At 43.9% G+C, this 23,335-nt stretch overlaps 1 protein-coding gene across 9 annotated transcripts in view; it reads right to left on the bottom strand.

The window, feature by feature from the left end:
• The window catches only part of LOC138480812 (actin-binding protein WASF3-like), a 1,100,082-nt gene that overhangs the window by 231,637 nt on the left and 845,110 nt on the right, over positions 1-23,335 (bottom strand). For all 9 annotated transcript variants that reach the window (XM_069612569.1, XM_069612567.1, XM_069612561.1 and 6 more), the window contains one exon: positions 537-654. In XM_069612569.1, coding sequence (XP_069468670.1) covers positions 537-654 — 118 coding nt within the window. The remainder of the gene's footprint in view (positions 1-536; positions 655-23,335) is intronic.

A 23,335-nucleotide genomic window follows, 5' to 3' on the forward strand; every position in this document is an offset into this window, starting at 1 on the left:
GTGGATGAAGACACAGTCCCAAAATTCAAACCAGGGGAAAAATAGCAGAGGGGTAGATTCTAAGCACACTCCACCATTCTGATATTAAATAGCATATTCCCCACCCCTAGCTCTAAGTTTGCTTTCCTATCTATAGTACAAGACCTAATTTCTACTGTAGTACAAAGGCAGACCATTCCAGAGGTTAACAGTGTTACAAACGGGGTTCTCACTCACTGTATTAGCTGATGGTGCTCCATTAGAAGATCGGGTTGAACATTTTTAAATTAACTAATATCACTCCCCAGTTTTCCAGGTTCCGAATGCAGAATAGCCAGATTCGAGGCACATTCTCTGTGAATGTGGAATGCATGGAATTCCAAGTCCATCATCCATAGCTCAAGTGTTCAACTTGTGTTCAACAAATATACCCGCTATGCTTAGTTGTGTCATGTGTTGCTATGTTAGTGGACTACATGACACAGCACATCGTCCTGAAAAACATGGCTATGTGGAAAGGATGCGCCATCTTGCAGGGCAGCATCTGCTGTGCTCACCTTCTGCCTCCGTTTCTCCTTCCTCTTGTCCTCTGTGGCCTGCAGCATCTTCTCTTTCCATAGATTGAAGAAGTAGGATGGGTCGGTGTAGAACTTGAGGCCGTCCTTTCGGTCATCTCTGAAAAAAGGCACAAATGAGAGAGGCAAGTGGGTATGATAAGAGTATGATGTCACCTACCACAGCCCTGATGACGTTCAGAGAGCGAGACGCGTGGACCGTACTGTGGCCATACAGTGCAACTACAGTGCACACAAAGTAATGCAAGTGTGAATGGCGACCAGGAATGTACAGTGGCCATTTTCTGTTTGATAAAATCAACCATACTAGCATGATTGTTTCTACAAGCCTGCGGCAGAGAAAGTCAACTTTCTGCTCTTAAATAAATCACAAGAAAGGACTTCTCAAAATAAATCCACATTTGTATAATTAATCCAAACAATATTTAAAATTCAACTTCATACCATCAAATGAACTCATTAGACAGACCTATCATGGTCTAAATCCCTAATAGTAAAATATGTAGAGGACACCAGTAGCCCAGAGTATGTGCTGCTACAGTACAAATCACGCACTGCCGTCGTCCTTCATTTGACCACTTCCAGGAAACCTTGCGCCCAGAGATGCAGGATCCTAGACATCATTCATGCACTTTCAGATTTGTGTTTCTGCAGCCAGATCTGCTGCATGGCTACAGTCATTCTGTGTCCAGATATAGAGTTTCTCTGCTGACTTGGATATGATTCACACTATTCCCCAGACCATGATGAGAGCGGATCCGAAAGACGATAAAGCCGGGACTCCTCAGACCACAAATCTCAATGGATTTTCTATCTACCTTGTGGTGTAAAAGCGAAGAATTACATTGCATAAAGGGGGCAAGAATAAGCTTCCACCATGTTTCCCCTAACAGTAAGAGTCCACTGAATTGCTGCATAGTTTCCATTGGGCAAGCAAGCAGATCAGTAGGACCCATGATGACTGTAGTAGAACCATTTAATTAAAATAAAGTATCTGTTGTGGTTATGGGATTGAGGCTTCCAAAAGAGATACAAAGCAGCCACAATAGCAATGGCCTTACACACAATATTACCATATGATGTTGCTGTTTCTAGTATTGCATGTAGCTCAGTTCTTGCTAATTTCTCTCAGTACTGTTCCTCTTTCTCGTATTGCTCTATGTCTTGGTGTAAATTGACATCTACAACGATCAGTTTGAAATATTTGTTTGGTTCTCTTCCTTCACTAATCGCCTTCACGCTTCTAGCCCTGACTGTCTTTTTTTGTTCTTAAGCTCTCAATGCCTGCACACCATCGTCACCTCATTTAATGAAATGATTTTCTTCCCTGCTACTTTTTATTCAAGATTGCCCCCACCGGATACTCCTTTTCTTCCTTATTCTCTTCCTATCTCCACTTTTGCTTGCATTCCAGGTGCCCCTTTCAATACCTCTCACTTTTACCTCTCACAATTTGTCATATGCATGTTCCTGTGTTTTCCTCTTCATATCCCTGAAATGGCGGGCCGACAGCTGGCAAGGCCCCAGGGTGGCTGAGCTGTCCGTAGCATTAGTAGCTTGGCCCGCTGGCTTAGTCTTTGGGGACGGGGTGGCTCCCCACACGCCACCTGGTGCCATTTTTGGTATTTAGGACCTGGGGAGGGGAGGGGGGGCGCTCGAGGCAACAACCCATCAGGTAACTTTTTCCTTTACTCCTTTTTTTCTCTCTCCTCCAACTGTGTTTTTTTTTTTTACAGTTTTTCCTTTTTTAAATCCTATTGGATTATTTTCTCCCTTGCCCAGCCCATTCATGGGCAGGGGAGTTCTATTCTATTCTTCTTTTCATTTTTGTAAATATTGCATCCATCCCCTTAGTGGGCTAGATGGTTTGTTCCAAGACAAACACAGGGAACACACACACAGGTAAACAAAACACATACTACACTTACATACATACTAAAGTATTTATTACAATAAATCATTTACCCTGGTTTGTCTATATTCCTAGGGCCAAATAGGGGACAAGCATGTAGCCCATGAGGCCATGGCCTACATACCCTACACAAGCGTGAGGTTCTGTTAGAACAGTGCAGTGACCGACTACGGCAATAGCCGGAGCGGGTAACTGGATATTGCTTACTTAAAATCCGCAAAGTGGTAAGTGTTGGATAATGGGTGTCCTTTGCTGCATCATTTGAATAGGTCACCCAGGAAGTTAGATTATACGCTATATCACTCAGCAAGTGGCTGCCACTGGTGTACGTGATGGAGTTAAAACTAACATAATACATGAATGTGAGCTGTCTAGTGTTACATGAGCGATTAAACTGACTGTGATTCTGCTCTCAACCTTCTGGCAGGATCCACACATTGTTGAGTGAAAGGGGAATGATCCATGGTTAAAAGTCAAAGTGCCAACCTTTAAGCGGCATATGCAGGAGGATGCGGAAAATGCAGGTCTTCACAAGATGGCGTACTAGCAATGTGTCAGGATGCACTAAAGAGATGCTTAGAATCCTGCATGGCACAAGAAGAGAGGGAAAGACAGATCGGAGATCAACAACACAGTGCGTGATCTATCATTTCAAAGGGGTTTATTGGACAATGCACACTAATTCTCCACAACTCCTGACACTCGTTCAACTAGCAGCAATGTGAGCTTTCAGAGTGTGGAAACATGTAATAGTGGTGGGACAGACTCTTGCCCTGTCTGGTCTGCTATATGCATCAAGCCCCCATTGAGAATTCAGTGGGCCCAATGCAGAGCATATGGTTGATGCCTGCTGTCTAGACACATGCCAACTAGATAGTTATGACAATCTGCTGACATTCTGGCTTGGCTGGCAGTGATTGTGGTCATCTGCATTTGTTTAACTATCTGTGGAAAGTCTAAGCTTCACTTCAGCAAAAGTGCAGTGTAAATATATTGTTAGCACTGCTGGGGGTTATTGCCTCAGACCACAGGAGATGCCTCAATGATAAACTTGTGGGAGAACATACTTTTATAAAAATGAAGTTGCATCTTATCTCCAAAGACTATAGTGGGACGCAAAACCAGGTTTATTGCTTTGAAGGCCACACAACAGATTCCTCAGTTAATTAAGATGCGTGTGCAAACAAGCTACAGTAGTATGAAAGTAGCAGCATGGGGAAAGGTGGTGGCAACTGTCTCTGACAGGAGTGCTGCGTGTGCTACAAGAGTTCATCTTAAATTTTGCCTTCATCACCCATATATTTTTCTCTACCAACCAGCGCAACCACTTTCCTAGTCCTAGTACTACACTCATATGATAGGTTTTGCATCCATTTATTTGGCTCTACCAGCCAGTGGAGTCGCACAACATCCTCTACATAGTGTTATATTCTTGCTGCCTTCAGCTACTTCTGCCTCATTTTATTTGGCTCTACCAACCAGCAGAGCTACTTTCTGAGTCTCAGCTCCGCACTCACAAACTGGAGGTTCTATCTCAATTTATTTGGCTCAGTCAACCTGCCGAGCCACTAGAGCCTTTTTTCTGCCCTTGACCAGTGCTTCTTGTCCCCCCTTATACTTTGTATTCTAGCACCTTGAAGTTTGTCATGTGCTAGAGGGAATTACCAATAATGATCTCAGACCCAAATAACCAGACAGACTCAAAGAAAATGGTAAAGTACTACTTTATTATCAGCATAAAAATAAAGTATGGCAATATGGCGAATAACAGGCAGTGATTCACACACTCACACCCAAATGTGATTATACAAAGGTTTTATACCTCGATATGCATCAGCTATGATGTCATCCTATGTGGCAAACTAAAACCTATTAAAGGGAGGGTTTGGTTAGGGTAACATAGGTAACTATAGTACATATAAGTGTTAATATCTTAATTGGCTGCCCCTTATATGGTGGGCACGCCTCAAACCACCTCTATGTATAATACTGATTATAGCAGGAGAATGGTAGGGAATTGGTCTTTGCAACATTGTATAACATTTTGCTACATAGACCCTCTGATTGGTTGGCATACCTTCCCAACCTTGGACTTTCGGCTCGTTAGCAGTACATAAGCAAAATGAAACTCAGGTGCCACAAGCAACGTCAGACTACTCCCCACTTTTCCAGTTAGTCCATAGTCTCTCATCGATCGGCCCCAAGCCAAGGCTACTCCTTAGTAGTTGACCTGGAAGCCTGCTCTCTGTTCTGGGACATTCAAGGGAGTGTAGGCACACTATTATCTTCGTTTGGGCTTAATGAATAGCTGTTGGCTTTCAAATCATGTGTGAGGAGACCACAAATTTGTCCATCTCGACCTTCTATTTAATGCTATTTGATTCTATTGAATTAGGTGCCATTACCCTTCTTGGCCACTAGAGACTTGCTCACTCCATCTTACATGGGTTTTCTGCATCTTTAATTGTCTAATACTTGGTTCTTGCCGATGTTTTATTCTTTGCTTAATCTAAGAGAAATATGTCTTACGTACTTGGCTTATCGTTTTGACTCCCCTTGTGCCTTGCAATTATTCCTTGAAGTAGCATCCTTGATCACTGGCCAAAAGACTCCTCTCATTCCGCGCACAAAGGTGTTTTTCCCAGCGTCTACTGACTCTGCAGCCCTGGTCTGTCTCTGAGGTTGCTTGAATGGTTTTAGTATGAGTCCGACGTCCATCTTTCCATCATGGCTGCTCTAGCCATGTTAAGTTTTCCTCAGCAGAAAGCTTCTATATGTCTCATCTATTTTGCGTTTCAGCGTATATACCTTTATTAATCAGCAGGTTACTTTATCTTCTTTGCATATGCAATTTGTTCATATTCAATTACATGTTTCTCTTGTTACTTCAGTTAAATCTTTATTCTTTGAGTAATTGAATATCAATTCAGTAAATTTCAGTGTCTTTCCTCTGTGACGTCACTCAGCTCTTGTCAGATTTTACTTAGAGCTCTATGATGATCAAAAGTGTGTACAGACATTCTTCCACCCTTTCAGTGCGAGGGTACATTCAATACAGTTGTCTGAGTGCATATCGTCTCTCATACACTCAATGTGAAATTGGAATGATACCTGGTTTCCCACATAGGGCTCTTCTCCTACTGTTCCAGTATGACAGAGATGAAGGGGTGGAAGCTAGGGATGACGTTTTTACCTGCTCCTCTACATTTTCTATCGTGCCCAGTCATCTTGAAGAGGGTAGAGGATTGAGGAGCCTCTGCTTTTCAATGGCATCCATGACTAGCTTGTCATCATATACTGACTGGCAGTGGTCACGCAATTAATGCAGTATGTGCTTGCTTTCCTCATCTCTCGTTTTCACCTGTTCTGCCCAAATGGCACCACACCATGAATTCTACCACAAACAACAGAAGGGTGTGCTGCTAGTGGAGGTAAAGTGGCCCTGCCAGTTTGTGGTGTCACTGTGCTAGGATGGACTGGACTAAATATGGGTGTTGGGGTGATGGATGAGCTGGTTTCAAGTGGAGAGGATGGAGATCACTTACTATATCATGACAGGTCATGAACTGGGGTGTCCCCAGATGACACTTCCTTGTTGAGGCCACCATCAGCACTGCAGGAGGGTATTGCACTAAATGTGTTTGCGGCACATGATCCACACTCCTTGAACATATCATTGTGCCTCATCCTAAACTGCATTTGCCTTTAGAAGGTGTTCAAGGCACTCTTATGTTAATTAACCTCATGTACTCTCTTCTGGCAGAGTTTGTATATTACACTGCCTGCCTCCCCCTAACAGTCATACTATCTGGCAAGCTGATGTAGTCCCATACCCAGGACTAGATGGGTGAAGATGTAATGGATGAGTATGTCTAACTCCACCTTCTTGAGGAAAGTCTGAGCCCACTTTGCATCCTCCACATGGGCAGGCAACGATGCAGTTGATCCAGTCTCCTCCTCCTGGGCCATTTGCTAGGGGACCATATGTGGCTCCTTCACCTGGTGCTCATTGGTCTCCTACAGCAGCACCACCTCCTCTCTCCACTGACTTCTGTCCTCCTTAAACACCTTTGCAACCCCTCCCATCTGCTCTTGATGTACATCCTCCTCCTCGCCAACTCCAAGGTCAAGGTACACACAACATTCTGCAGGTACTCCTGAAGTAACTCTGCCTCTTCCATGACCATCCTCAGATTGGTAGCCACATCCCCCTACTCCTCATCACCTGTCTCCCACCTCTCATGCTCTGACTCCTCCTCAATCACTGTCTCCCCTTCCTCAACCACCTTATCCCCCTCAACAATTGTATTCTCCTCCACAACCAATTCCTCCCTACATTATGGTTAGGCTTCCTGTTTTCAGTGTTTATATTTGTCAGATTCTGGTGGTGTTTTTCCAGGGTTTTCAAAATTGTTAACAACCTGTGTTTAACAGTGTTTACCCATTGTTTACCCCAAACATATCATCGACGACTATGTTTTTCCAGTTTAAACAGAAATTCATCTTTTATGTGCGTATATCATGCAACATACTTTTGAAACAAAACAAAACAAAACAAAACAAATCCCTGATTTTACTGATGAAGTCCTTGCTATCTCTTGGCATTTCTGGACTTATAGTCCTGGGTTTCTAATAGAAAAGGAATACTATGCATAAACAAATGCAAGGAATCAAGTAAGGACTTGATGCACTCCAATTGCCTCATCAAGGCAATTGGTCAAGAGAAGAGTCTGCATTAATTTCGGGGTGAACCCTAAAACATGAACTACCAAAAGATAATATAAATCCTAGTGTTCCAGAGAGGAAGGGAGAAGGTTCATGAGCTACATTGGCAGTTTGTTTCTGTTTCATTTTCAAAGCTGCATAAGGACAACAACCTGAACAACATTTTCATCAAAATAAATTGAGGGAAACTAATCTTCTGACCACACAGATTACAATACAGCCCTTGGTAAAGACATACAGTTTGCATATTTTCTAGGTGGATGGTGTGAGGGTCAATAATGCAGGGCGGACACCTGCTTGTAGTTTTCTCAATATTTGACATTTTATTTTAAACAGAAAATGCTAAGAAAACCTAACTAAGCCTTCTCTTCAAGGGTATTCCCTACCTAGTCTAAAATCTAAGGGATCATCTCCTAGCGTATACAAAACTTGCCCTCACACTAAACAACAAAACGCTCAAAGCAAAACATCAACAACATAAATAAAAGATGACCACAACTGTCTTGAATGACTTTGACTTGTCATGAGTAGATCTTGTTCCCCAGTAAAGTCTAAAGTCAATTTATCTAAAAGGAGCCAAGTTTGAAATCAGTTCTTGAAAAGTTCAAAAGAGACCAAAGTTCACCCAAAAGAAAATCCATTGGCAACAGATTCTTCTTTTGTTGAAAAATTCCCCTTCCAATCTCCACAAAGAAAACACCACCAATTTCTTTTTTTTTTTTAATGTTTTATTGGTTAACATAAATATTTCAACCTTTAACATACCGATGTCTAGCACTTAGAAGTGCTTCCATATTTCATTGTCTATTTCCATTGTATTTTTCATGGATTTTCCACCTTCAACAATGTCTCCATAAATTTCCAAGCATCAATTGTTCTTCCAATTTTACCGCGGTTAGTATTCTCTCCCAGCACTCCTCTTCCTGTGATGAGTCACATAATTGAAAATAAGCTCCTAGGCTCTTCAATCTTTGTTCGGTTAAAGATGTACATTCCAGCATCAAATGACTGATCGTCTCTATATGTTCCTGATCTTTGCAGAAGCCACAGTATGCATCTTGAGGTTTAATCTGTTTCCTGATTAGTTTGATCTCTCTTGAGGCTAGAATATTAAATCTGCATCACATCAGTAAGTCTCTATAATGAGACGATGGGAATTTTCTCAGATATTCCGGTGGTTCGTTCAATGTTTTCCTGTCCCATATGATATTGCTGCAGAGTTCATTCTTACTTTTCAATTCTAGGGTTCCCTTCCAGTCTTTTTCCTGCAGCCTTTTCTTTACTTTGTCCGGATTTCCTTTTAATGTTTCTATCTCGATGTTCTGTGTCTCCAGATATTCTTTACATCTGGACTTCCATCTCATCGGTTGTTTATCCTTTATCTCCGATGTGTTATTCAAAATCTCAAAGGGTACGGGAGGTGAATTGAGTATAAATTTCTGGAAAAGAGAGATTGTTTTCCACATGACCATTGAGGCTTGTGATTGAAGTCTTAATTCATATCTAATTAGTTGTGCTGACAGAGAGTTAGGGAGCCTTAACATTTTCCTCAAGAAGTAAGCTCCGCAGACACCCCATATTCTCCAAGACAGATTTAACAGTGCTTCCACACTGTACGTCAAGATTGATACCACCTTTTGTTTATAAAAGGTAAGGGTTTGAATGAGTGAAAAAGTTCTGTATCTACAGTGCAGGGCTCTCCCCTGGTTTGTTAGTTTTCGTAAATTTTCCTTCATCAGCTGGTAGTGCCCTAATTCGTTTATGTTTTTATTTATCCGTACTCCCAGATAAATGATCAAATTTACCACTTCCAGCTGTTGTTTTTCCAAAGTTCACTTAAAGACTTTTGTCTTTTTCTGATTGCAACTTGATGTTTGCCTGATTAAGATCTTTGATTTCTTTACATTTATATTAATATCATTTCCGTCTAAGTAGCTTTTAAATGCGTCAAGTTGTCTCTGGAGTCCTATTGCAGTTAGATCTATGAAGACCAAATCGTCCGCATATAGGACCCACGGAATCCAACCTTCTTAGGCGGAAAAGCCCTGCTGTTTTCCTGTGACTCATTCATATCTGCTAGATAGAGTGCAAATAAGAAGGGGGCCAATGCACAGCCTTGCTTAATACCAATGTAGGTTTCACTTTTCCTTGAGATAGGACCATCTCTTGATAACTGGACCTGTACTGACTTGTCTGTGTAAAGGCCTTGAATAACTTCAAGTAAGTCCTCCGGGCACTTCCATCGTTTTAATTTATCCCATAGTTTTTCACGACTGATCCCATCAAAAGCTTGTTGTAGATGTACAAATCCAAGATAGACATTCGTCTTGGATTCCAGGGCTCGTTGTTTTAATAGGTTTATGATGAATAGATTCAATGATGTACCCACTCCACTTATAAAGGCTGTTTGCTGTGGGTCTAATATCCCCGCCTTCTTCGCCTAAACTTTGAGATCTCGTAGTAATAATAAGGCAAATAATTTGCCTATGGAGTCGAGCAAGGCTATTGGCCTATAATTACTGGGTTTACCAGTCTCCCTTTTTAAACCAATTTGGACTATGATTGCCTCCTTCCAGGATGATGGTATAATCCTGGTTTTTACTATTTGTCGGAATAGTAAATAAATTAAATCAGTCCAACACTCAATGTTTTCCTTAAGTGAGTGGTTTGAAAGGCCATAGGGCCCGTGGCCCTGGTGGAGCTTAATTTTTTTATCATCCCTGTTATTTCCGCGTGGCCAAAATTCACCAACCATGCCTCCCGATTTTTACTTCTCTCATGAGCAGAAGTGGCTGATTTCCTCTGGAATAGTGCAGTGAAGTGATCAACCCAGCGTTCTTCCGACACTTGACTGGTTATCACTGCGGATTGAAATTCATCACCTTTATTGATGATGTCCCATAAGTTCTTTACATTACTTGTGCATACCGCTGCCAGCATTCTTTCCGACTCTTCCTGAAGTCTTTTTACCTTGTTGGCTTTTAGCCAGTTCTTATAGCTTTGTTTAGCTCTTCTTATCTTCTCCTGTTTGTTAAGGCATTCATTCATTATGGGTTGTTTCAGTAGAGCGCTATATTGTTTCCTTTTCTCCACCAATTCCTTATCATAGGTATGTTTTCTGGCCACCATTGGCTTCCTACTTGAATAATTTTTCATTTTGAATTCTTTTAATAGCCACCTATTCTACACCTTCAGGATTCTTGATTACATGACTGCCAAATCTTCCTACTATTTTTGGCAGTTCCTTCTTTTTTATTCTTAGCTTATTTGGACCCCATGTTACTTCAACTGGGGATGACTTGGTCTTTTCTGACTTCCATACTATCAATTCCATTTTGATCCTTAATAAATGATGATCGCTTGCTAATTGTTTTTTTACGTCAAATATTTTAATCCATTGCAAAGTGTTTCCTGCCACAAAGCAGTAATCTAAGCAGGTGCTGCTGGTTCCATTTGACCAAGTGTCTGCTCCATGGAAATCCGTTTAACATCCTCATGGCTCGTATTTTCATTTCTCTGCTCCATCGCAGGGCTCTTCCTTCAAGTTTTGACTCCTTTGAAGGCTTCCCTTCCTTATTTAACAATTTAATGTTTAAGTCCCCGTGTATGATTATTAATTGATTTTTCTCCTCTATCATTGTCTTATCAATTTCGTCCATGATATCCTTTATGTATTTCTCTGTTGGGCACTTATTCTCACTCCAATATGTATTGATTAGTAGAAGGTTGAGATCTTGTTTCTCTAAGCATTTCTTAATCTTTAAGATCTGAATGAAGGTATTTGTGGTGTGATGTTCAAGTATCTTCATATCACTATCGATTTTTACCAAGGTAAGAAGAAGAAGACCCACATGCGGCCTTCCCTTTTCCTTGTAGGATTAATATAAACTTTGTAGCCCTCACACATTGGTTTCTCCCTTAACCAAGTTTCTTGTAGGCATACGATTTCAAATTGGCCTAAAAAATTATCTTCCCCTGCGTACAGATGCTTAAACCCACGAGTGTTCCATGACGCACAGATCAAACTTTTTTCAGATTCTCAGTTTGTTCTTCTCAATCTGTTGTGTCTTTTTCGCGGCCAATACCCCGGCCACCCATGACCAGCCGGCTTCTTTTTGTTCCTTTTGCTGCATAGACATCACTATTTTTAATTGCTTTCTAGAATTGTCGACCGTGAATCTTAACTTTCTCACTTGATCTTCCGGGGTGGTGGGATTTGGTTGATCCATTTCTTTTCCCCCTAGGGCTTTTGGTTCCTTTGTTTTCTATTGTAGTTATTCTTCACGTCTACTTTTCCGAGATTTCCACCTCGAACCGGCATAGTTCTTTCCACTTCCTCATGTCTCTCTTCATCTGAATGACTAAGATTTGAGCCTCTTTTCCCCCTATTTGGTTGACCTCTATTCTTTAAGCGATTTGAAGACAAACTAGAGGTCCTGTTTTGGCTTTTAACTTCGCTCATCTCATATCCCAATGTGACCATTCTGTCACTTGCCTCCATTAGTGACTGTTTAATTATTCTGGACTTCAAATGCAGAGTTACCCAGTCCATCCTTCTCTCGTTCACAAATTCCACAATTAGGATATCATCTGATGATATAAAGTGCAACGCAGGGATCTGCCTGAATAGCTTCATTACTTTTTCTCTATTTAGCAGAATCCTCTTTGAGTCTTTCAATCTTTTCTCTAATCTCACTTTGTAACCACTTCCCACTCCTCTATGTATATCTTCATACTCAGAATCCTTTCTTCTAGATAGGTACTAAGGCCTTATTTGCCTTTTTTTATCCGATGCCTTTTCCAGCTTCTTGTTCCCATTTGGTTTCGATCTCAACTTTTTTATAAAATCTTTTCTTTTGCCTTCTAATGTTCTAAAATCTTGAAGGTCTTTCCTTTCATCACTTGCAGACCACCGTTTGCCTTTCTCCTTAGGATTAAGGCTTGCTTTATTGATTTGGATACCGCTCTTCTTATTTGTCCTCAGGGGTGATTTCTTTCTATTTGCTTCCATAGGCAGTTCTGGCACCTGCTTTTATATTTCTTCACATTCGGAAAACTAAAATTCTTCCAATTGTCCTCCTCCTTATTTTTTTCAATGATCTCCACTAGGTCGCTAAGTTTTTCTTCTGAGTCAAGCTCTCTAACATTTCCTTCTGAGTCAAGCTCCACAGGTTTATCTACTTTGGGAGTGGTAGTTGTCATCTTGGAGTCATCCAATACTTGTAGCTCTTGGGTGTCTGATGTAATAACCATTTCTCTACGTATCTTCTTTGCACATTGTGTTACCTCAAATCTTGGAGGCATTGTTATATTCCTAAGGAAAGCTCTGGGGCCATTTGTTTTACACTTTTTTGTTTGTTTCATGTTCTTCAGTTTCTTTTAGTTCTTGTTATCCTTCTGCATGGTGATAGTTTTGTTATCTCCTGACCTCAACGTTTTCACCACAGGGTTGGTGCCTTGGAAGATTGGGAAGCTCGTTTGGGCTGGATCCTCAATGGTTTCTCGCACAGTAGAATCTGATGCTTCTTGCTCCTTTTCTATCCATTTGGTCACTTTCTCCTTCTGTAAGGTCTGCTTGCTTTTTGTCATTTCTGGCAAGCCCCTATCAGGCCTCTTGTCGAGATTTCCATTTTCACTTATTCTCATTGTTCTTTCCTTATCTCCATATTTTAGTGTTCTCTTCTCCCTATAGGTAGTTTCAAATGGTGCTTCTCTGCCCCTGACCTTATTTTTTTGGTCTTCTTCATTTTTGTATAGTCTCTGCATCCACTTGCAATCCTCTAAGACTGCCTCCACTAATAATGTTTTATCATTTGTCTCTCTTCCAGCTACATCGCTTAGGCGATTTTGCCATGTGCACGTTAGTACAGCTTCTTTGTCTAACCTTTGTTCAATTGTTTTCATAAATGATTTTACTCCGAAACGCTGTTACTTGGTCTTGGAATCTGCAGTGTGGACGTCTTGAAAGGATTTGTTTATACTTTCATATAATTTTAGGAACGGGGCAATTGTTATCGTCAGGGCTGCCATTACTGTATTTTGAATGTGTGCCAGTTCATCCATTCTTTCTTTTCTTTCCTTGTCCTTAATTATTTTTTTACTGGCTCATGGAATTCTATTTTTCTTGAGGTGAATTTTGGATCCATAGTCATTGTTCCTCTGTCCTTTTGAGTTGCTTGGTATTGACCCGATTTTGGGGTTGATATTTGTGCTTCTGTATCAAATCTACTACCCCTGTTTCTCTACTGTATCAGTGGTAAGAAATCGACTTCTACGTCCAGTGCATCAATCTTGTCTTTAATGAATGAGATGCTATTTCGTTTTTCCCTCGTTATTCTTCCAGTACGTTTATCGACCAGGGCTGAATTGCTTAAGTCCCCTAAAAGGGGTTTGATTTTGGAGGTCGATCCAATAATCTGATTGGTGATAACTGGGGATATTGTAACGCTCACCTGGTTCCCACGGAGGCGCGGGCGTGGTCTGGACGACAGTGGCCTCTTCGAAGGAGATGTTCAGCACCCTGAAGATGGAGTGGCTGGGTTCCCAAATCCGGCTTGTCTGGCTCGGATGAATACCCTTCTGTGAGCGAAAAGGAAGGGTTAATACTCTGGGGGTTTTGTGTTGATCTCCCGTTCCCCTTCTCACCCTCCTTGCAACCCTTCTGTAATTCCCTGTGGAGACTCACCTTAGGGATTGAAAAGGCGAGCTCTCCATCCTGCTTCTGATGCAGGGGCGCGTTGGGATCCAGTTACGTCACTGGATAGTAAGTTCGAGTTCGCTTGTCTGTTCCGGTAAGTACCGTAAATGTTTATGGCAAGCTTGAGTCTAAACTGTTCCTCTTCTCTTTTGCAGGTAATGGAAGACTCCGGGCTGAGGGCGGTTTCCGTCGAAAACCTGATTTCAGGTGAGTTTTGGTGTAGGCCCACTACTGTCTTTTCCTGTCTCTTTTTCCTTAGGGGCCGGAGTTCGAGAATGCCGAAGAAATGGAGCCGGTACGAAGCAGAAGCTGAGTCCGACCTGTAAGCAGGTAAGTTTAAAATAGTTTGTTTGCTACGGTTCTTGCATTCACTAATGTGATGTTTGCTTTTTCCCCATAGGGGCCGGGGTGCTGAAATGCCCAAGGAATGGCATCGACCCGAAGGTAAGAAGAATTAGCTTGGCGGCTAAGTGCTTTTTGGTTATTTTCCCCTTCTCACCTTGCTTTCTTCTCTTCGTCTCCCCGTAGGTGCTGGAATGCTGCAGGAGATCCGGATGGGCGTCGCAGAGCCGAAGGCGCCACGTGCAGGTAAGAGAAGTGCGCCGAGATGTATGCGACGCGGTGAGTATTTAAAATGATGTCTTTTTGCAGGAACGTTGGCGCGCTGAATCCGGAATGCAGCTTTAACATGTAAGGTTTGTTTTCACCTGTTTCTTCTTCCCTTTTCTATCCTTATGTGTTTCCAGGAGGCTGGCAGGCGTGGTCGAGGACTGGAGCAGGAGCAGGCACGGTGAGCGTCCAGCTGCTATGAGCAGAACTACGCGAAGCGTGGTTTGCTGTCTGGGCGTGGCTTAAATAGCCTTTCAAGTAGTCCCAGGTATGTATCCTTCCACTGAAGGTATGTATCCTGCCACCAGCCACACCCGTGTGGTTAAGTAGTTCCTTTTTCATCTGGAAGTTGTAGAATGATCTGCCAGGTAAGGAAATTGCAGCATGGTCTGCCAGGTAAGTTTGCACCAAACACTATTCCTTCCATATCTTGTATGAGCCTGGCGCCAATGGTGCCAGGACTGTTATCCCTTATGAGCCTGACGCCAACGGCGCCAGGACTGAGTCCAAAGAGCCCCTATCTGGGGTGGCTGGGACTTCCCTAGTATACATGGTGCCTGCCTCTGAGGGTGCCGGGCCCTGTCTGGCTCCTTGGAGGTAGGTATCATGACAGTACCTCCCCACAAGGCCCCTCCCAAGGATGTACTGTCCGGAGGCTTTGGTTTGTGTGGAAACTTACGATGAAATGTTTGTATTAGACGAGGTGCATGTATATGAGGTCCATATCCTTTCCAATCAATTAGGTAAAAAACCTTTGACTTGGACATCTTAGAATCTAATATGTCTTTAACTTCGAATTCCAGTTCCCCATCTACTGGGATTGGTTCTGGTGGCTTGAGTAGCCTGGTTCCGGGTTGTACAGGTTTCAACAGTGATACGTGGAAAACCGGATGGATTCGCATGTTGGGGGGCAGATCGAGTTTGAAGGCTACCGGGTTGATTACAGCCTTGATTGGATAAGGCCCTATATATCTTGGGTTAAAAGTTCGCGGGCCTTTAAGTGGTAGATGTCTAGTCGCCAGCCACACTTGATCTCCAACTTGGTAAGGAGGTACTTCGCTCCGATGTAAGTCAGCATTTCCCTTATATTTGTCCTTGGCCTGCTGTAAATGAGTCTTGGCTTCTTTGAAGGCTCGGGTTATGGTGGCATGTAAGTTATCCACGGCGGGCATTTCAAGGCCTTGAGGTGGTTAAAGATCCGAAGTTCTGGGATGGTGGCCAAATAAGGTATAAAAAGGAGTCTGGCCAATTCCTGAATGCACAGAATTGTTGTACGCGTATTCAGCAATCCATAAAATGTCTTTCCAATTATATTCTGATTGATGCAACATGCACCGTAAGTACTGTTCCAATGTCTGGTTTGTTCTCTCGGTTTGGCCGTCGGTCTGAGGATGGTGGCTGGTAGATAAACGCACATCAACTTGTGCCATTTGGCAACATCTCTTCCAGAACCGAGAAATAAAATGGCTTCCCCGGTCGGAGATTAATATGGATGGAAAACCATGTAGACGAACGACGTTCTCAAGAAATTCCTTGGCTAGGGTGGAGGCTGAAGGCAGCCCTTTCAAGGGAATAAAATGGGCCATCTTGGAGAAGAGGTTTACAATTACCAGTATAGTATTAAATCCATGACAAGGAGGTAGGTCAGTTATAAAATCCAGCGATAAAGTGTGCCAAGGTGCCGGTGGGATGTCCAGAGGTCGTAACGGACCGGCTGGTTTTTGCTTTTGACTTTTATTTTGGGCGCACACTGCGCATGTCATCACAAAAGATTTTATATCCTTTCGCCAGGAGGGCCACCAGAAATGCCTTTTAATTTTTTCTTCAGTCTTAGCGATGCCCGGGTGTCCTTCCATTAGTGTCTCATGATGATGGGCAATAACGAGATCTTGCAAATCCTTTTGAGGCAAGAACAGTCGCCCCTGGAAATAAGGTAAATCGTTATTAATTGAAAATCTGGGATCTTTCAGGCTCCATTCTTGCAAGGCTGCAGCGTCGAAAAGCAATTTAACTCTAGTTTGAATATCCTCTAGAGTTTGTGAGGAGATCACCCCCAGAATTCTCTGTTCGGGAATAATCAGAACTGGATCTAGAGTTGGGGTTGAATCGCCCATTCCTATTCGAGATAGTGCGTCCGCCTTGCCATTCTTGCAGCCGGGGCGATAGGTGATCACAAAGTCAAATTCTGCAAAGAACAGGGCCCAACGCAGTTGGCGTGAGGATTGAGCTTTGGCCGTTTTTAAGTATTGCAAATTCCTGTGGTCTGTAATTACGGTAACAGTATGTCTTGCGCCGAGAAGCTAATGACGCCAAGCCTTGAAAGCTGACTTGATAGCTAATAGTTCTTTATCTGTGATTGCGTAGTTAACTTCTGGAGATGAGAATTTTCTGGACCAAAAGGCCACAGGATGCAGTTGGTTCGAGACTGGGTCCTTCTGTGATAGAACCGCTCCCATGGCTAAACTAGATGCGTCAGTTTCCACAACGTAAGGGAGATCTGGACGGGGATGTTTTAACACAGGTGCGGAGGTGAATTTAGTTTTTAGTTCCTGAAATGCTTGTTCTGCTTCCGTAGTCCATTCGAAGCGTTTGTTTTTCCGTAAGAGGGCTGTGATGGGTTGAACCACTGGAGAAAACTCCGGGATAAACCTTCGATAGAAATTGGCAAAACCAAGCATGCTCTGAACCCCTTTCACAGAACTAGGGGATGGCCATTTGAGGATCGCGTCCACTTTCCGTGAGTCCATTCGAACGCCCTTTGGCGTTAGGACGAAACCAGGAAACTCAACCTCCGTGACGTGAAAAATGCACTTTTCGAGCTTTGCAAATAGTTTGTGCTGGCGTAGTTTCTCCAGGACGGCCTTAACATGTTTTCGGTGATCAGATTCTGAGGAAGAGTACACTAGGATGTCGTCAATATATATGATGACACAAACATCTATGAATTCTCGAAAGATGTCATTCATAAAATACTGGAAGGCAGCAAGTGTAACGCTCACCTGATTCCCGCAGAGGCGCCGGTCTTGACTGGGTGAATGCCGTATCTTCAAAGGTGATGTGTAACACACGGTTGGCTCTTTGGGCTGGACCTCTGTGCACTGTATGTCTGACTCGAAGAGTAAGATGTCTGCAGATAGAAAATATGGGATTAATGAACTGGGTTTATTGGGTGCCTCTCTCCTCTTCCCTTTCTCTTCTCCTGTAGAACCCCAAAGGTTAACGCCCTCACCTTAGGTAAGTGAACGCCGAGCTCTCCATCTGCCTCGGGGCAGGGTGCCGTAACCAGTTTCTTCACTGGATAAGGGTGCAGGCCTCTTGACCTCAGAGGACTGCTGTCCGTCGTTAACTGCAGGAACGGTAAGTTCTGGGCACTTCAAATGTCTTAAAAGTCTTTTGTAATGATATCTCTTGTTTTGCAGGGTTCCGGCGATGGCGGATGGCGGGCTGATGAGAGTTGAGGATCGAACCCGCGTGAGGAATAGAAGCGCCTGGAAGCACGTAAGTAAGCGCTTGTAGCCTGCTTCACGATGCGCACTAACTGTCCCTTTTATCTTGCAGGTACAAGTTCAGAGCTTTAGAGAAGCTGAAGGGTGCTGGAATACCCACTGGATTCGGCGTGGGAAGGAGTAATGGCACGTGAGTAATAAAGTTGCCCAATGTCTTTAAACGCACCTTCTTTTGTCTTTCAGATGCGGGATGCAGCGCCGAAGGCCTCCGGAGCGTGCGAAGAGCTGGTAAGCTTTTGTCTTTCAGATGCCGGAATGCAGTGCGAAGACCTCCGGAGCATGCGAAGAGTAGGTAAGCCTTTGTCTTTCAGATGCCGGAATGCAGCGCGAGGCGTTGGTGACAGCCGATGGACCAGGTAAGAGATGCGCTGCCACTGAAGACCGTAGTGCTAACCTGTTCTTTCTTTGTCTTTACAGGTGCTGCTGAAGACTGGATTCCAGGATGGTAAGCCTTTGTTCCCTTGGCCCAGGATCAGAAGCAGAAGACATGATGAGCGTTCTGCTGCAGAGAATGCAGAATAACACAAAGCAAGATTCATCCATCGGGTGTGGTTTAAATAGCCTCCTGTAGTGCTTAGGTGTCTCCTTCCACAGCCACGCCTAGGTAAGAAAAGAGTTCCTGCTTTCCAGAAGAGTTCCAGTGTTCTGAACCTAGGGAGTGGCTCCTGCCCCACCCAACAGGAAAAGTAGTCCCAAACAGAAGAGGATCAGGGGTTCAACTGGCAGGTAAGTAAGCAGCATGGTCTGCTGCAGGTAAGTCCACCCAAGCATTATGAGCCCGGCGCTTCCAGCGCTGGGACTGGGCATCTTTATGAGCCTGGTGCCACTGGCGCCAGGACAGGGTCCAAAAGGTCCCAATTGGGACTGGCTGGCACTCGGAACCGGGGTTATGGGTCTGCTTCCAAGGGAGTCGGGCAAGTCCTGATCTTTTGGAAGCAGAGATCATGACAGCACCCCCCCTCAAGGCCCCTCCCAAACTGGGCTTCTCCGGGGGTATGGGCTTGTTAGGAAATGTTCGATGAAATCTTTTGATTAGACGAGGCGCGTGGACATATTCTGCAGGTTCCCAGGATCTTTCTTGGGAACCGTAGCCTTTCCAGTCAATCAGGTAAAATAGTTTAGATTTGGAGATCTTGGAATCCAGGATGCTTTTGACTTCAAACTCGAGTTCTCCATCAACTAGAATAGGTTTTGGAGATGTAGTTAGTCGGGTTTGAGGTTGCACGGGTTTTAATAGAGAGACGTTGAAGACCGGATGTATCTTCATGTGAGGGGGCAAGTCCAACTTGACCGCTACTGGATTTACTATGGTAGTGATGGAATAGGGACCAAGGTATCTTGGGTTGAATGTGTGTGGTCCTTTTAGAGGTAGATATTTGGTGGATAACCAGACTTGATCTCCTACTTGATATTGGGGGGCTTCCTTCCGATGTTGGTCTGCTCCTTTCTTGTATTGTTCTTTAGCCCTTTGAAGGTGAGAAACGGCTTCCTTAAAGGCTTGGGTGATTGTAGAATGCAGGTGGTCTACTGCTGGTGTTCCAAGATCTTGGAGTGGATCCAACTCCGAGGTTCGAGGGTGACTACCGTATAAAAGAAAAAACGGGGTCTTCCCAGTTCCCGAGTGGACAGAGTTATTGTAGGCATATTCGGCTATCCAAAGGATATCTTTCCAAGTTTTTTCAGTTTGTTGTAGCATGCAGCGCAAATACTGTTCCAGAGTTTGATTGGTCCTCTCGGTTTGTCCGTCGGTTTGAGGGTGGTGGCTGGTCAAAAGTCTCACATCAATTTGAGCCGACCGACAGCAACTTCGCCAAAAATGAGAAATAAATTGACTACCTCGATCCGAAATTATAACTGAAGGAAAACCGTGCAGTCGGACGATGTTTTCGAGAAATTCTCGGGCCAGAGTTGCTGCTGTTGGTAAGCCTTTGAGTGGAATGAAATGCGCCATCTTGGAGAATAGGTCCACGATTACTAGGATCGTATTGTATCCGGAGCATGGAGGTAGATCGGTGATGAAGTCCATAGAAAGCGTATGCCAAGGGCGAGGCGGGATGTCAATAGGGCGTAAGAGGGCGGCTGGTTTTTCCTTTTGACTCTTGTTTTGGGCGCATACTCCACAGGACATTATAAAGTCTCTGATATCTTTTTTCCAAGACGGCCACCAGAAGTAGCGCTTGATCTTTTCCGAGGTCTTGGTCATACCGGGATGTCCTTCCATTAAAGAATCGTGATAACAAGAGATTACCTTTTTCTGTAAATCTGTGCTGGGCAGGTATAACCGTTCTTGGAAATATAATAGGTTGTCCTTCACCGTAAAGTCCTTTCCCTGCAGATGCCAATTCTGTATGTCTGCTGGAGTTACCAGTAGCCTGGCTTTATCCTTAACTTCCTCTATGGATTGTGTGGCGATTACACCTAGAATTCTTTGTTCTGGAATGATAGGTACAGGTTTAGGATTGATCAAATGTTCTTCCACTCCCATCCGAGAAAGGGCATCAGCTTTACCGTTTTTTGTACCAGGTCGATAGGTAATTATGAAGTCAAACTCGGCAAAGAATAGTGCCCAACGGAGTTGCCTAGAGGATTGAGCTTTTGCGGTTTTCAAATATTGCAGGTTTCGGTCATCTGTAATCACAGTAACGGTGTGTCGGGCCCCCAGAAGATAATGCCGCCAAGCCTTAAAGGCGGTCTTGATAGCTAGAAGTTCCTTATCAGTAATAGTGTAATTGATTTCAGGAGGCGAGAATTTGCGGGACCAAAATGCCACGGGATGCAACTGATTGGTTACTGGGTCCTTTTGTGATAGAACTGGCCCCATGGCAAGGCTCGAAGCATCAGTTTCAACGATGTAGGGGAGTTCTGGGCGAGGATGTTTTAAGATCGGTGCAGAGATAAATCTAGTCTTCAAATTCTGGAAAGCTTGTTCCGCCTCGGTAGACCATTCAAAACGTTTGTTTTTCTTTAACAAGGCGGTGATGGGCTGGACTATTCGAGAGAATTCGGGGATAAATCTGCGGTAAAAGTTAGCGAAGCCTAACATGCTTTGAACACCTTTTACGGAGGATGGCGATGGCCATTTGAGAATTGCATCGACCTTCTTTGAATCCATACGCACTCCGCTAGGTGATAATATGAATCCCAAGAATTCAACTTCAGTCACGTTGAAAACGCATTTTTCCAATTTAGCGAAAAGTTTGTGTTGACGCAATCTCTCGAGGACCATTTTCACGTGTTTCCGATGTTCAGTTTCCGATGAAGAATAAACGAGGATGTCGGCAATGTAAACAACAACACACACATCTATGAGCTCTCTGAGGACATCGTTCATAAAATATTGAAAGGCGGCCGGGGCATTGCAAAGTCCGAAGGGCATGACCTGATATTCAAATAGCCCATACTTGGTGCGGAAGGCCGTCTTCCATTCATCGCCCTCTTTTACTCGTACCAAGTGGTAGGCTCCTCTAAGATCCAGCTTTGTATATATGCATGCTTTTCTGACTTGGTCCAGGAGTTCAGGGATCAAAGGTAACGGATATCTATTCTTAACGGTGATCTGATTCAGGGCGCGATAATCTATACAAGTTCTAAGGTCCCCTTCTTTTTTTGGAACGAAGAACAAAGCTGAGGAAGCAGGGGACTTGGAAGGACGAATAAACCCATTCGCTAGGTATTGATCCAGGTATTGTCGGAGGTGAAGATTCTCAGGCTCAGTGAGGGCATAAATTCTACTACAAGGAGGAGTAGATCCAGGTATCAGGTCTATCTGGCAGTCATAAGACCTATGAGGAGGTAGAGAGTTAGCCTGATCCTTCCGGAAAACATCTTGGAATTCTAGGTATTCAGGAGGTAACTGGGGAGCCTCCGAGGAAATTGCTGCCAGTGCAACACCAGGTCGAGGGTGACAAGTAGAGACACATTCTGGAAACTGAACCGTTCTTGCTCGCCAATCGATCTGAGGATTGTGCTTCTCTAACCAAGGAATTCCTAGAATAATCTGGAACTGAGGGGCCTTGATCACATCGAACACGATCTTCTCATGGTGTCCATCTTGACTTACTAGCGTCACTTCTTGGGTGGTATGCGTTACTGGTCCGGAGGCTATCTCCGTACCATCCACCGTAGTAATGACGTCCTTTACAGCCTTTGGACAAAGAGTCAGATTCATCCTCAAAACCATTTCATGATCCACATAATTGCCGATGGCACCGCTGTCGACGTAAGCTTCAATCGCATGTAATCGATCCGGATGTTCAGGGCTAATGAGGACCATAGGTATCACGAAATGCGAGGTCACGGAACTGGTTTTAACGCTCGGCAAGAGGACCTCTATTCTTGTCGGGCGAGGTCGTTTCCCTGCTCAGAGTTTGTGACCCTGGTAACTGCAGCTCCTACTGCCTTCTTGGCTGGTTTCACCGGACAGTCTCGAAGAAAGTGCCCCGAGTTTCCGCAATAGAGGCATAATTGCAGCTGTTTTCTCCTTTCCCGCTCCTTTTGTGTTAGTGGTCCTTTCAGGCCCCCTATTTGCATGGGTTCCCCGGAGTCTACTCCTTTGGTAGGAGTTGGTGGTTTGGAAAATACTCGAGCATCAAACTTGGAACGATCGGCCTTCCTGTTCTGCAGTCTGTGGTCAATTTGAACGACTAAGTCAATATAGTCCGAACAGTCTTGCGGGGGATTCACTACTTGGGCTAACACATCTTTGAGCTCTCCACGTAGACCTCTATAAAACAGCGTAATCCTTTTGTCCTCAGGCCATCGAGTTTCCACTATCAGTCTGTTGAAAGACGCAATATAAGCCAAAAGGTCTTGATTACCCTGTCGCAATGAAAGGAGCTCATTGTCCAAGGCCTGCCCCTGTGAATGTCTTGCAAACAGTTTTTCCATACTGAGCTGAAAAGCTTGAAAATCATGGAGAACCGGATCATCTTGATTAACTAGAGGGATCGACCAGTCTGCCGCATTGCCACTAAGGTACGAAAGCACGAAAGCTACCTTAGCTTGATCAGTTGGAAAGGCTGCTGGCCGGCATAAGAAGTGCAACCGGCACTGATTAATAAATACTGCAAACCTCTTTGGGTCACCAGAAAATCGTTCGGGCGGAGCCAGAGGTACATTCCCAGGTAGGTTGATCTGCACTGGGTTCGTAGAGGAGGTTGAAGGAAGATTTGCCCCTGATGCGGGTAACGGAGTTTGTCCGGCTTGTGACTGTAGCAATTGTCTAGCGAGATCGTCTGTTCGCTCCTTGGAAATAATCAGTTCCCTTCTTAGAGCATTCGTTTTCTGGCGGGCTGCATGCACTTCTGCTCTTAGTTCCCCAAGTAACTGGGCT

The sequence above is a fragment of the Ambystoma mexicanum genome, chromosome 5p, assembly GCF_040938575.1.
Source record: "Ambystoma mexicanum isolate Mex_15411 chromosome 5p, UKY_AmexF1_1, whole genome shotgun sequence".
Classification (NCBI taxonomy): Eukaryota; Metazoa; Chordata; class Amphibia; order Caudata; family Ambystomatidae; genus Ambystoma; species Ambystoma mexicanum.